At 35.9% G+C, this 13,886-nt stretch overlaps 2 protein-coding genes across 4 annotated transcripts in view; one reads left to right on the top strand and one right to left on the bottom strand.

Moving 5' to 3' along the window:
• The window catches only part of LOC105145477 (Fanconi anemia group J protein homolog), a 49,023-nt gene extending 37,432 nt beyond the window's left edge, over positions 1-11,591 (top strand). For all 3 annotated transcript variants that reach the window (XM_087405790.1, XM_011055020.2, XM_011055023.2), the window contains 12 exons: positions 1,535-1,573; positions 8,505-8,604; positions 8,691-8,789; positions 8,854-8,950; positions 9,033-9,242; positions 9,442-9,672; positions 9,847-10,140; positions 10,216-10,524; positions 10,615-10,947; positions 11,040-11,242; positions 11,305-11,356; positions 11,419-11,591. In XM_087405790.1, coding sequence (XP_087261916.1) covers positions 1,535-1,573; positions 8,505-8,604; positions 8,691-8,789; positions 8,854-8,950; positions 9,033-9,242; positions 9,442-9,672; positions 9,847-10,140; positions 10,216-10,524; positions 10,615-10,947; positions 11,040-11,242; positions 11,305-11,356; positions 11,419-11,523 — 2,072 coding nt within the window. In that variant the 3' untranslated portion in view covers positions 11,524-11,591. The remainder of the gene's footprint in view (positions 1-1,534; positions 1,574-8,504; positions 8,605-8,690; positions 8,790-8,853; positions 8,951-9,032; positions 9,243-9,441; positions 9,673-9,846; positions 10,141-10,215; positions 10,525-10,614; positions 10,948-11,039; positions 11,243-11,304; positions 11,357-11,418) is intronic.
• Positions 11,592-11,616: 25 nt separating this feature from the next.
• LOC105145478 (coiled-coil domain-containing protein 86) lies at positions 11,617-13,070 on the bottom strand. Its single transcript, XM_011055024.2, has 3 exons — positions 12,780-13,070; positions 11,839-12,043; positions 11,617-11,751 (listed from the first exon to the last, which is right to left on the bottom strand). Exons 1-3 carry the CDS (start codon positions 12,950-12,952, stop codon positions 11,671-11,673), a joined length of 459 nt encoding a protein of 152 aa, XP_011053326.2. The 5' UTR covers positions 12,953-13,070; the 3' UTR covers positions 11,617-11,670.
• Positions 13,071-13,886: the final 816 nt, after the last annotated feature.

Below are 13,886 nucleotides of genomic sequence, written 5' to 3' on the forward strand. Positions count from 1 at the left end.
GACTGGTTCTGAAAAGGGTGAAGGGCTTGTGTAATGGAGCTCAGGGATTTCTTAATGATGCTGTCGTTGCTGACGCCGGCTTTGCTATGTTTATCCTTCGCTAAGGGACGACCGACGTGATAAAGGAGGGGGCGTATCGGTACAGAGACGCAGCTGTGCCCCATATCATGCACCTATATCCTTGTGGAGGGTGGTAAGCTATTGGTGAGGGAATAATGCCACGGGGGTGCCGGAACGGTTTCATTACACGGCTTCCCGAGGGATAATATCCCGGGATATCTCTCTCCGTGGTCGACCCCACGGGGGTGAAATTCCGTGCCATCAACCCACCTCGCATGAGAGATGAACCCTCTGCGCGGCGACCCCTTGCTGGTGGAGTATCAGCCTTAGCAACCCCTTTGGAGGCAGAGTGCGCTTTCGAGGCGAGTATGGGAGGAAATTGCAGCAACCGACCTGCACTGGGATAAGGGATCGCCATGTGGCGACAGAAAATGGCCGATGGTCTCTACCGTGGCGACTGCAAATACGAAGGCGCTATTTTAATAACAGCGAGAGTAGATTATACCATTTCTGGCATGTCTATTTTTTCTCGAAACTGTTGAAAGAGCGATGTGCAACGAATTCTGTGATATGCTGTTATTCGTTTTCTGTTTCATTCTCTTTTATTTTTAGATTTTTGAAGTTGAAGAAATATAGTCAATAGTTTTAGTTTTAGACATATTACAGGATTGTATATCTTTATTAAATTAAATTGATGGAAGAAGTCTCACGAAGGTGATCACATACTGACGTCTTACGGGACGTTTTTTTTTTCATTTCTTTTTTTCATGTCGGCATCCTTTGAAGCTGCCACACGTATATCGCTTACGCCTTGATGCCATTATATCGCGATCATGCTGGTGCGCGTTGCGATTAGTATTTAATGCACACAATGTATAGGAAAGGGTCCTTTTCCCGTATCAGATGCGGAGCGGGCCTTAGGCTAGTTATTAGGTCGCTGACAGGCCCATATAATCCAACTGCCTCTAATGTACAAAACGAAAAATATAATGCCTATTAGTGGAGGATCTTTTCATTGAGGATTGTGTTGCCTTTGAGATTTTTTCATTGCTTTTATTTCTTTTTTCCTCGCATTGGTTCCACGCGTTGGTTCGCACTTAGTAATTTTCATTTTTTTTTCCATGCGTTTTGCTTCTAAATCTCATATCATATCTAACTGATGATAAAAAAATAGGTCAGAAGACAATCTCTTTCCTTAATATGATGTCATAAATAAAAAGTTTAACTAAATTATTTATTAGAGGATAAAAAACATATCGAATAAAATTGATAATTCATTATATCGTTAATCATAATTTGTTTACTATATATATTTTGTATATATTTTAAGTATTTGTATCAAGTAAAATTTTAAATCGCGTACTAGTAATTTAAAATTGTAAAATTTTATTCTTCTTTATTTAATGAAGCACATTTTTTTTGTTAAGAATTTTTGATATCTTTTAATAATGTATAATATTTTTTTCTGTTTCAGAGAAAATACGCCGAGAAAAGAGCGATGAAATGGATCCAGGTGAGTCTAACAGAGAAAGAAAATTCTTTTGTGTTATTTCTAGTCAATACATTCCGTTGATTGGTCAAAAATGTCGTTCGTCCGAAATTCGCTTGTTTTATCTGTTACGTTTAACACACGGTCGGATACGTTGACGCGTTTGTTAATGAAATTACCGTGTTGGTCGAAAGAGAGAGATTTCCGTTAGTTTTACGTGGTTTAGTGGATACATTGTATTCTCGGACACGAAATGAAATGTTGCGCGAGCGTTCCAGGTGTCTGCTCCTATTGTAGTTGGCGATACTCGAAAAGCACAAAGCGAATATGATGTTACATAATTCGAGCAGTTCAAGCGCGAAAACCCGCCGCAGTTATTATATTTAATACAGCATCCCGATCTGCTAGCATCTGCCCGCGGCATGCTTCTTTATCACGAACGAGAAGGATATTCTCAAGAATTTAACGTGTAACGGCGTGACGAATGTATTTGTGCAATCAATACATTTTACTGTTGAAAGATCTTATGCTTTTGAAGATACTGTTACTAACAACAATATTTTGCGCAGTTCTAAGCTTTAGAATTTTAACTTTTAATCAATAAGAATTAACTATGCTTCGCAGGGGATACATTCCTTTCTTAATCCATTTAATGCTTTTTTAATACACACACACACTTTTCTTTTTTTAATGCTTTTTTTCTATTGCTTTTAATCTTTTCTTATAAATAAAGATACATACATTTGCTTGGTATCGTTATATTTCTTGATATCTGGCGTTTTGATTGAAAAGAAAATTGTTTATAAAATATTCACTTTTATGAAAGTTATAAGCAATCGAATTGAGTTAGGCATGACATACTCAAGTGTGTTTCCTTAATGTAGCGTTTAAGGGTTAATACGTATTCAACACTTTAAGAATTCGAGCAAAGTTTCTGTCTCCAACGATGGCATGAACTAATAAAATATAATTATGTAAAAACGAAGAAAAAGTCTCGATTATCCACTTCAGTAACAGACAATTAACGAATGTCGGCAGTATAATGAATTATAAAAGTGATTTAACGGTGCATCGCAATGCAGACTATAGTTTTCGGTTCGTTAGCAATCGCGAAACCGCACGCGGATTTGCTCCGGTGAAAATTACTGCGCATTCTGGCATAATCAACTCATATATTATTTGTAAATTACGGTTAATGATTATCATTATCTTTGATTTGAATGTAACTAATGTTACATTTGCAACACTAATACGCGTTGTCCATTATTCATGAGCTCTCGAAATAATATCAGCATGCCCGCACATCTCAATGTGATCGAGTGTATCGAACTGATATATAATTCAATAACGGAATCATTTACTCTTTGATTAGCGCGCTTTTGCATGAGTGTTGTTGCGTTCGAATTTTTCGAGGACGTTAACTTTCGAGGACGCGTGCAGATTCTCATCCGAGTGTTCCCCAGGTATTATTTTATCTTTATTTAACATTTGGCGAATAACAAGGATAAGATGATGGATGCCTATATAGGTGGCACTTGGATGGGAATCTGAATGTAGCTCGAGAAAAAATATAGAACAAAAAAATATAGGGAACATAACGATATTTCTCTGTTAGATATTAAAGACGTTAAGAAAGAAAGAAAATTTAATCCATAGGAACGCGATTTTATGGGAAAGGCGTAAGGTATTTTTTCAGCGTTGAAATCCGAACGTTGCGACGAGTATCTCGATGTTATTAGGCTTTTAATAGCTGGCGTTGAAGCGCGCGATGGAATATATTTTCGCGCTTGATTTCCGTCCATTACGCAACTCTGAAAAACCAATTCGACGCAACCTATCGGCGGTAACATTACCGACCATGCGGCGGCGACGGCGACGACGACCACCGCCGCTGTCCTCGTCGTTGTCGTTGTCGTTGTCGTGTCGTTCGCGTCCTCATATTCCGCCCCGCGGGGGATCTGTCGGGGGTTGCGCGGCAGCGCGGTAGGGTGAGTAATGTCGGGAAATGCAGCTAACGAAGTTTACGAAGACACTTAACGGAATTACGCCCTCGCTCGCAATGGTCCCCGTCGTCCACCCCCGCGTGCGTACCCCGTCGTCCAAGCTATCCGCCCCAAGCGTCCCTTTACACTTTTCCGGCGGCAGGAAGGTCGCGTTAATTACCGACAGAGGCAAGAAGTCAGGGAAACGGTGGCAAGATATTTCGTCCTCGACGCGAAGCGTCGATGGTTACGAAAGTCGGCTATGGGGGCGGGCGATGAAGGACGACGAGGGGGTGTCGGTGATGCGCGGGGAGTAGCCGGAAGTGGGAGCGGGTCGGGAAGGGGTCGGTTTGCGCTGAAGAAGGGTGTTATTGACATGGTGGGTGTCGCGTCGTCGGCCATCTTGGGCCGCGGCGGTCTCCCCGCCGCCGTCACCTCCACCTCCACCTCCTCGTCCTCCTCGTCCTCCTCGTTTTCCTCTTCCTCCCACTTCGCCGCCGCCACCCTCTTCGTCGCATTCGCTCTGCTCCCCATCGCGTCCGAAGGACATCCTTGTGTTCCCTTGTACCGAGTGACATTCGGGCTGCGTGCCCAGCCTAACCTGCCCGGCGGACGCCCTGGGCCACCCTTTTCGACCAACCCCGGCAACGAGCTGCGAGGGTCCCGGGGGCTGCTTGTCGCCATGGCGACCGAACCCTCGCCCAACCCCCTCAACCAAACGCCGATTCCCTATCCCTCGGCACTTCGCTACCCCTTCCTCGTCGCGCGCGTCGTTCGCGCTGCCGTTCTCGTCGCCAAAGAGAGTCTTTCGATATCCTCATGCGTCTCTCTTTGACGGTTTTCTTCTTTATCTCCTCGTGCTTTTTTGTCTTCTTTTTTTTGCTCCTCCTTCACCATTTCTTCATTCTCTTTGTTATATAGCTAAATGCCAGTCTTCGTTTTTTTTTTGAGTTTGTATTATTGTTCCTCTTTTTTTCATCTATATCTTCCATCGTAATTTATTTTTTAGTCGATTTTTTTCTTTTTTAGTATCTTCGAATTTTATTGTTTTTTTAATTATTTTATGACTAAATAATATCTTGTATTTTGAACAAGGAATCTCGTGTCTCCCCTTGCTGTTTTTCTTTTTTTTCTTTTTCTTATCATTTCTGTTACTTCTGCAACTATTGTTACTTTTGATATTTCTCAATTTTATATTTCAACACAATATACCTAATGTCAGTATAATCTCTCGATGTAAGCTCTTATTTTTAGTTTTTTGATCATCGCATTTGTTTGAATACATTTAATACGTTTACATACATTGAAATGAAGAAAATTATAAAAATCTGTTTTTTTTTGCTTGCATTTTTACATTTTATATAATAAACATACGATACATAGTTACACCATACACGTGTCTTCTCGAAATATTTAATATTTTAAAGGAATATTGTGTATTTTTTATTTAATTATAAAACTTTTTACAAATTCAAATATTAATAAAATCTTAGAGTTCTGTATCATTCTTTGTATCTCAAATTGCTGCATTTTTTTTACAACATCACTTCAACGAAAATTTGGCATCCAATATTGGTAGTCTATATAATTAATGGTTAACAACACTTCCCCATATTGATTAAAAAGAACATCGGCGTTTTACTCAAAATGCGAGTTGCGGTTTCGATGTTACGCGAATTTAATGGTCCGCGCCGTAAAAAATATCTGTCGGTATTCAGAATTGGTTGATGGCGGCGTTAATTTCGCTAATTATATCGAAAAGCCGATCTCGATGAAACTTCGCACGATCTTCCTTTTGTCAGGGTCCCTTTATCAAACATTCTCGAAGTCACAAAGTTGCCCTACAATCCCGCGGAATTGGCGGATATTAGGAAGGACTCCGTCGCGGCTTTTGTCTTGTTTGGCCACAAAGTTTCATAAAGCACCACAATCCCGACCAATTAGCAACGATTTCCTAAAATCAAGCCATAACCACGAGCTAATTGGCACTTGACATTCAACTCACTCCCTTGATGTCACGAGAAACTCACGATCATTGATGATAAATGCTCCAATTAATTATATATGTTTTAGTTAAAAGAACCCTCGAGTTTTCGAGAAGGCTTTTTTTATATCCTAGTATTTTATGTATTGCATTTTGTTTTTTTTTTTAATTATCTTATAAATAGGACAAACATGTTTAGTTGTGTAGAATTGCAATTGAATGTACATTGTTAAATAACAATGAAGCAATAATTCAATTCTTTGAATCAAATAACATTTTATTATTTTTAACTTCCATATGTTAAAATGTAAAAAATCCATTTTTCTAATTGAATGCTTAAAGTAAACAACATCATATTAACGTATGCACTTAAATAATAAATTAAATTGTAATCAGATTTAGCACATTTCTTGAGCTGAATTATTTAATTTTATTATTTCAGTTAAATTAACGACGTATTGAATAGGAATAGTGGTTGACCTAAGAAATGTTTAAAAACAATTCAAATAGAGTATAATTTAATATCATAAATTTAAGCGTATTAACGAATTTTTACTTACATCGAAGTATAAACATATTTAATTATACCGGAAGTTTCATTTATATTGAAGTATCTCTGTTGGGAAAAAAATTAATAAGAAGAAGATCATTAATATGATAGTAAAATAAAAGAGTACGTTCAGAACTATTGTCTACGGGATAGGATTTTTAACGTCCTATATATGCGTTCGTGTAAAAACAAATACTCGATATATTGGAAGCAAAGTATCGACGCATTTCAATGGCGTTGAAGTAGCTTAAGCACTCTCGGGTTCCGAGACGTTGCAGAGCGTTGGAATAAACTGGACGATCCGGCCAGACCGTGTTTGCCATGCCAGCTGCATCGCGGCAAAACAGAAGACGCTTGTCATCGGGAACGACCGACGATCCGTAGAAGACGCATCGGAATGCAATTCTGTAAACGCGCAATGTTGCTCCATTCATGAGGTTACCACGGCCAGCTACGGTTTTAAAATACAGGAACAAATGTGGATAATTGTAGAATAATCGTCGAGCGATCGTAGAACAACAATTCGATTAATTAATGCCGGTGGAAGAGTCAAATTCGTGCGCGGCGATAGGATAGGAAGCGCGCATCGCAACGAGTACAAAAAAAAAAGGGAAGAATCACGGCCTTTATGTACGCGAATCAACTGTTTATTCAGTATATAGCGAAAACGAGAGAAAGAGGAGAAAGAGATGGAACGAGTACTGCGGGAGGGATCGTGGAGTAGCAGAGGCTACGCGGGGGAGGAGGGAATGCAACAGCAAGCGCGAGTGATCGACGTGAAACGAGTTCATTCATGCTTGGATGTTGTAATCCTGAATGGACGTAGAATGGATCGAAACTGCGCGATTAGATTGGACTGTGTGTGGCTGACTTGATACTTTTTTTTTTTTTTTTTTATTTGAAGGGTACGGTGATTTTTATATGAAAAGGTGGCGTGAATTGAACTTCCGGCGTGAAATTTGTTTCTTCGTATATCTAGTTAAATGTAACCACATAGGTAATTCTCGATCATTTAATGACACGGAACGCGATTATTTTCCCCTTAGATTTGCGCAATTCGAGCTCGGAGAGTCGCAATCGAAAGGTTGAATCTAATATTCTTCTGTAAAAGATTAGAATTAATTTTTGCGAATCGAATTCAGGCGTCGTTCGACGATCCGTGTTAAAATTCAGGCTCGCAAGGTTAAAAGGGCACCTCTCTATATCTCAAGGGTGCGATAACTTTCAGCGCCGACTGTATCGCTGGATGATGTATCCCCCGGGGGTTTTCTCCCCTTGGGTGTTGGGGTGTGTTTCGTTGCCTGGCAACGACACCCTCGAAGTCCGCGCTCTGATTGGCCCCGTCTCGCTTTTCCTGTCTTAGCCTCTCTTCTCACCCCCGTCGCCAATCAGACCCCCTTGCCCGTGCTACCGTACCACCCGTTCCCTCTGCTCTTGCCGCGCCGATGGAAACCGCCGTCGTCGGAGCAAAGTGCACACACGAAGCGCGCGCCCGTGTGCAGGGAAAAAAAGAAAAAGAAAAAAAAAAAAAGAAACACGCTGTAGCGCGTCTGCACAGAGAACAGAACGCTAGGAGGAATTAGGGGGTAGTCCGACGCAATGGCGCAATGTTAGTACCTACGTACTTGTACGTGTGTGTACGTGGTTAGGTGCACATGGTGAAGCGACGTAATATTATCTCGGATAAATAACACATATCTTTTACTCTCGTATTGTTGTACGAGAAGAACATCCTAGAGACAAAATACGACACGCGACGATACGTTTCCAAATCTGACTCTTTACGATCGTTCTCTCTAATAATGCACATCTTAACTATATGTTTTTTTTTTCTTCCAATACGAAGCAAAAAGCCAGAGAGTGTATCTCTAGACTTGGGTGAAACTTGAAACTAGTTTTGCAAGGATAAGATACCGAAATCTTATTTGCCGTAGATTCATCCGTTGTAAATCCGATTACGAGTAAATTTCGAGCCGTTTTGTCGGCTCTCGATGTCATTGAGAGTCATTTCTATTTTTACGGCTCTGTAAATTGTACGAAAGGATTAAGAGCGATTCCATTGGCTTCCTTTTCAATGCCTTCTTCGAGTAGCCGGCTTGTTGTCGAGACTGCACAGCGCTCTACGAGAGAATTAAACCTTCCTATTGATCCCGTTCAATGGATTCGTGCCCTTTCACGTGCCAGCATTCGTAATGTTTTGACATCCTTTACGCTCGTCTCTTCGCCTCTCGCTTGCTTCCTCAATGCCAGGAACATATACATCTCCGTACCTTCAATTCAGTATTCGCGATAATAAAATTTATTTTCCTCGATGAAATATATATACGAAAAAATTATTTTTCTTAAAAATTATTATTTCTTTTAAGATACTGATTGTTATTTTGTCAGTAAGAACTTTTATAAATACAGTAGGTTAATAATTGTTGTCTTATTTAATAGAGAGCTTACACAAGGACGACGATGATGCTGGAAATTTCTTTTTAAACTCGTCGCAATATTTTGATGAAAAATTGTTTGACCAAATTTTGTCCAGAAACAAGTAAGTGCGTTATTAAATATAGCATTTCAAACGTTCTCTATACGTCTAGATTGAATAGTAAAAAATTGAATATTTATTTACTGTAGAACAAAGAAAGTGCCAAAAATATTTTATGGATCGCGAACTCACGGACAACTCGAGCAGGTAGTCAAAGAATTTAAGAAGACCGCGTACAGCCATAAGAGGTAAAGGAACATGCGAAATATTCGTTCTATTAAATGAATGTATAATAAATGATTATCTTTCTAGAATGACTATATTGAGCAGCCGAAAAAAAACATGCATTCAAGAAACTGATAAGAACAAGGACAAATTGTGTAACGAATTACTTGATCCCAGGCTTAAGGTTTCTATAAATGTTATACCGTATTCAGAGAAGTTGAAAAGTTAAATAATTATACATATAACGATATTATTTATACGCGTAGGCTAAAAAATGCAAATATTATAATGACGATGCAAAGAAGAAACCGACAATATTTAGTAAAATGGACACGCCTTGGGATATTGAAGACTTGGTGTCGTTAGGCAAAGAAGTCGGGACCTGTCCATATTTCGGTGCAAGAGTTTTGATGGCCGACGCAGAAATTATCTTTTGTCCGTACAATTATATCCTGTATCCAGAAATTCGCGATAGCGTAAGCAAAATTAAATTGTTACTAATAAAGTATTTAGAATCAGTAAATAACTCTGAATAATTACATTAAAAATAATTCATCAATAGGGATGCTTAACAGTTTAAATCTTTTCATCTTAAATGCATAAGTACTATTTTCCACAGTATTAAATATCTAACAATAGATGTAATAAATAATTATATAATTAAAATATATATAGATGCAAATCAATCTAAGAGGTAATATCGTGATTCTCGATGAGGCTCATAATATCGAGAATATATGTCGAGAAGCTGCCACTGTGGATATCAGAGATGACAAACTCTTAATTGCCGTTAAAGAATGCAAACATTTTTTGGACATGGACTATAAGAGTATCACTTATGCTACCATACACGAATATCTCACAGATCTTATAAAATTTCTTAATGATATTGAAGTCAAAGATAATGTGAGCATATATATTTATCAAAAAATAAAACATTAATTTTTGTTCTTACATTAATTTTGCGTGTCATTATGATTTATTTAAACTTTCATTTCGTACCTTAGGTATTTATTAACATATTATGAAATAGTTATAATCGTTATTTTTACTTATTATAGTAAAATGTATACGCTTTAGGATCGTAACGAAATGGTCAGTAAGCATTGGGTTGGTGCCGTATTCCGAGAATTGCTCAACGTAAATGAGATCGGATGTCCTAGATTTCCCGATTTTATTGCTGCTAGTAAAATAGCTATAGACGATTTCAAACAGAATATGAAAGAAGAGAATTCTAAAAAGATAAATCCCACTATTTCGCAAGAAAGTAAGAAACTTCTTGAGTATCTCTGTTTCGGTATGCAAATGATTGCATCAGATAAGGTTGATGACTATAGGATGTGTATCGTAGAAACGAATGAATTTATTGAAAAGGTATGTCTGAGCAATTCGTCTGTGTAATTATGATCTAATAATTCTATCAAACATCGTGTAATAATTTTTTATCAGGTAACCGAAAATGACTGGTTCTCGACAACCAAAAAATTGACCAAAGTACGAACTATGATATTGAAATGTATGAATCCAGCTATAGTTTTTGAGCCTTTGGCTCATGAAGTTCGTTCTGTAATACTCGCTTCAGGTACTTTAACGCCAACTGTGTCGTATCAAAGCGAACTCGGGACGAAATTCTCATATATAATCAATCCTGATCATATTATACCTAAGAATCAATTATATATAAGATACATACCACAGGGACTAAGTGGAAAACCTTTAAAAGCCACATATGATCAGGTAAACACCTGGGCTTTTCAGGTAAGGAGAAACGGATTGTTAATGATTTTATTTTAGATATATTCACGCTATATGTATATGAATATCTGAACAATTCTCTCATTCTAACAGGATGAACTCGGTAATTTGATTCTTCAAGTATGTGACGCGGTGCCATTTGGTGTACTATGTTTCTTTTCGTCCTACAAGGCAATGAACACCATACACAATAGATGGAGGAATAACGGCATATGGGACAAACTCTCCAACTTGAAGACAATTTTTGTGGAGCCGAAATATGAAAAAGATCTAAACCCAGTCATGAAAGCGTATCGTAGAGTGATTGAAGAATCGCTGTCTGAACAGTATCAAACAGTACGCGGAGCTATTTTCTTTGCAGTTTTTAGAGCAAAGGTGGCGGAAGGAATAGATTTCAGCGATAATGAGGCTCGTTGTGTATTAGCAGTAAGGAATATTTTTTATATTTATTTGATTTATATATCACACACACACACACACACACACATTTCTAATATTATATCTTTACGTTATTATAGATTGGCATACCTTATCTTTTACAAAGCAGTGATGTAACCATGAAAATGGAGTATAATAACTTGAATAAATCCAATGAATCTAGACAGTTGCTATCTGGTAGCGAGTGGTATACTGTAAATGCGTTTAGGGCGCTAAATCAGGCAATAGGTCGTTGTGTCAGGCATAAAAATGATTGGGGTGCTGTACTATTAGTAGATAAAAGGTATGTATAGGTATAAATATTTAGAAATAGTTAAAACTTAATTATATTACGATAATTTATAGATTTGAGCTGCAACAGAACATCAACTATCTACCAAAATGGGTAAAAACAAATGTACGTCTCAAAATAAGCTATATTTACAATCTGCAGGTACTTATAATTCACTTATATTACAGATAAAATGTAACCAGATTTCCAAACTGGAAATGGAACTTCAAGATTTTGTAGTCATGCAAGTTGCACGTGAAAAAGAAGAAAAAGAAAAATTATTAAAAAATTAAGACTTTCTTTTAGGATATATATAACGAAATCTATATGCGCTGAATAAAGAACTTTTTTTTTGTTAAAATTTTTTTAAATGATTGTCTAACAAATAATTATAATGTTATGTATTTAAGTATTCTATTTATACATGATTTTATTCAATATTACATATTAGTTGTGTCTCTCTTTTCGATCATTCTTAATTGTTTTTTCTTCATCCTTTTTATCTTTGCAGTATTTTTAATCTGAAAATGATCATACAATAAGAGTTTTAAAATATATCCAATAAATGCATGCCTTGTTAAATAAAAATTATATTAACATTGACTTACAATTTGCACAATTTCGCTCTTTTTTCTATTTTCCTCTGCCTTTTTTAAATTTTCTCTCCTTCGTTGCTTCTTGGCCTCCTTTTCTGCTTGCTTTTGTGCCTTGATTGCCCTTGACATCTCTTTAACGCGTTTCAGATCTTCTCTCAACTTTTGTTTCTTAGCAAATGACTGTCGAATTCCACGTGTTTTAATTATAGAAGAAAATCTACAAACAAACATTTGCATTACTAATTTTTTTTTGCTCATTAGACAAAACGTTAGGAATAGTTAATTATTATTCGGCAGAAATTTCAAGTACATTAAAATTTTTGTTCTATTAACTGAAATTATATTATGAATGGGATATTGAATAGTTCAGTACTGGAGTAGTTTCTTGTCAAGCAAAGCTTCAAAGTGAAAATTTGTCAAAGAATTTATTATACAATCTCTGGCGAAAATTTTTTTTATAATTTTTATACGAATTGGAACATTTTTCTCTTCAACAGTTTACATCTTCCCTCAAAATTTTTCATACATGTGAATTCTGAAATATTCTGAAATTTCTCACCCCATTATTTTTAAAAAATATTTTTAAATTTTTTAGATTTTATAACATCAGAAATTGTACTTACAAAAAAATTTTAGAAATCTTACAATATTTCATAATAACATATATGAAAAATTCTGAGAAAAGACGTAGATTTTCTGAGAAGTGTTCCAATTTGTATAAAAAATATGAGAAAGTTATAAAATTATATAGAAATTCTGAAAAATTATATGAAAAATTCTGAGAAAAATTTTCATCAGAGATGTGTTAAAAATTACAACTATAACAAAACTAGGAAATAATCAAAGTCTAGATCATGGTTTTTCTCAAATGATAATAGTTGAAGAAGAATTGATAATTATTGAAGGATTATATTGTGAATAATTATATTATTGTTATTGAAATTGTAACTTACTTGGTTTTTTGTTCCTTCCATATCCTACCAGATTTTGGTTTACCTCGTGGAATATTTTGCCTCTCGCATTTCTCAGTATTAGGCAACGGTTCTAGTGTAGGTTTATTCAGCACCGATGCTGTATTCAATATATCTTCCATACGCGTTATTTTTTCGTCGCAGAGATTTGCCATTGTTCGGAAGTATTAATAAAACGTGCACTTTTAAAATGCTACGGCATGTAAACAATTTTCTCATAGGTTAGTTTAGTCGATTACATTGTATCGCCGACTACAGAGAAGCGGACGATAAGCGAAGCACGAATCGTCACGCCGAACTATATTATCAGCGATCGAAAATGTTAGTATAAAATATATTGTATATAAAAAGTTTGACATAGAAAAAGAAAACAACTCTTTATTTAATAATTATTTTTTTCATCTCTGTTTTCTATTTCTTATTTAACATTTCATTTATTAAACAATGTATGTTTGGAGACACTGGTAGTGTCTCGGCGTTAAGCAACGCGTTCAATACTTTATTCATAATGGTTTAAACTTACTTGGGTACGTATGTTAATAAATTGTTGCGAGAAGTGTATTAATTAAATTTCTTCTGATAAAATTTTTTTTCTTGAGATTTTGAAATTAATTTTTCTTTCTCCAAAAGAATCATCATTTGCAACCAATTATATACTTTGTAATTTTTAATTTCTTGATGAAAAATTTTTCTTAGAATTCTTATAATTTATCCAATTTTTTGTGTAATTTTATAAAAATTTCTTAAATCTTTTATATGAATTTAGAACATTTTTCAGAGGTATCGAGAAAGTTTAAATTATTTTTTAAAGCATTCTTCATATATATAAATTTTAAAATTTCTGAGATTTTTCATATAATTTCTAAACTCTGAAAAAGTTTAAAGTATTTTATCAGAAATTTTCATAAAAAATTTTATATAAAAAATATAACAAATTCTTGAATTCAAAAAAGATGCGAGAGATAAGGATTTTTTTTATTAGAATTGTCTTTACAGATAATCAAATTTCTTAAATACCTTGTATATGGATGGACGAGAACTCTATTCTTTATTATCAGGTGATATATACCATCATATAGTAATAATTCA

This window comes from Acromyrmex echinatior, chromosome 4 (genome assembly GCF_024713525.1).
Source record: "Acromyrmex echinatior isolate Ae372 chromosome 4, ASM2471352v2, whole genome shotgun sequence".
Taxonomy (NCBI): domain Eukaryota; kingdom Metazoa; phylum Arthropoda; class Insecta; order Hymenoptera; family Formicidae; genus Acromyrmex; species Acromyrmex echinatior.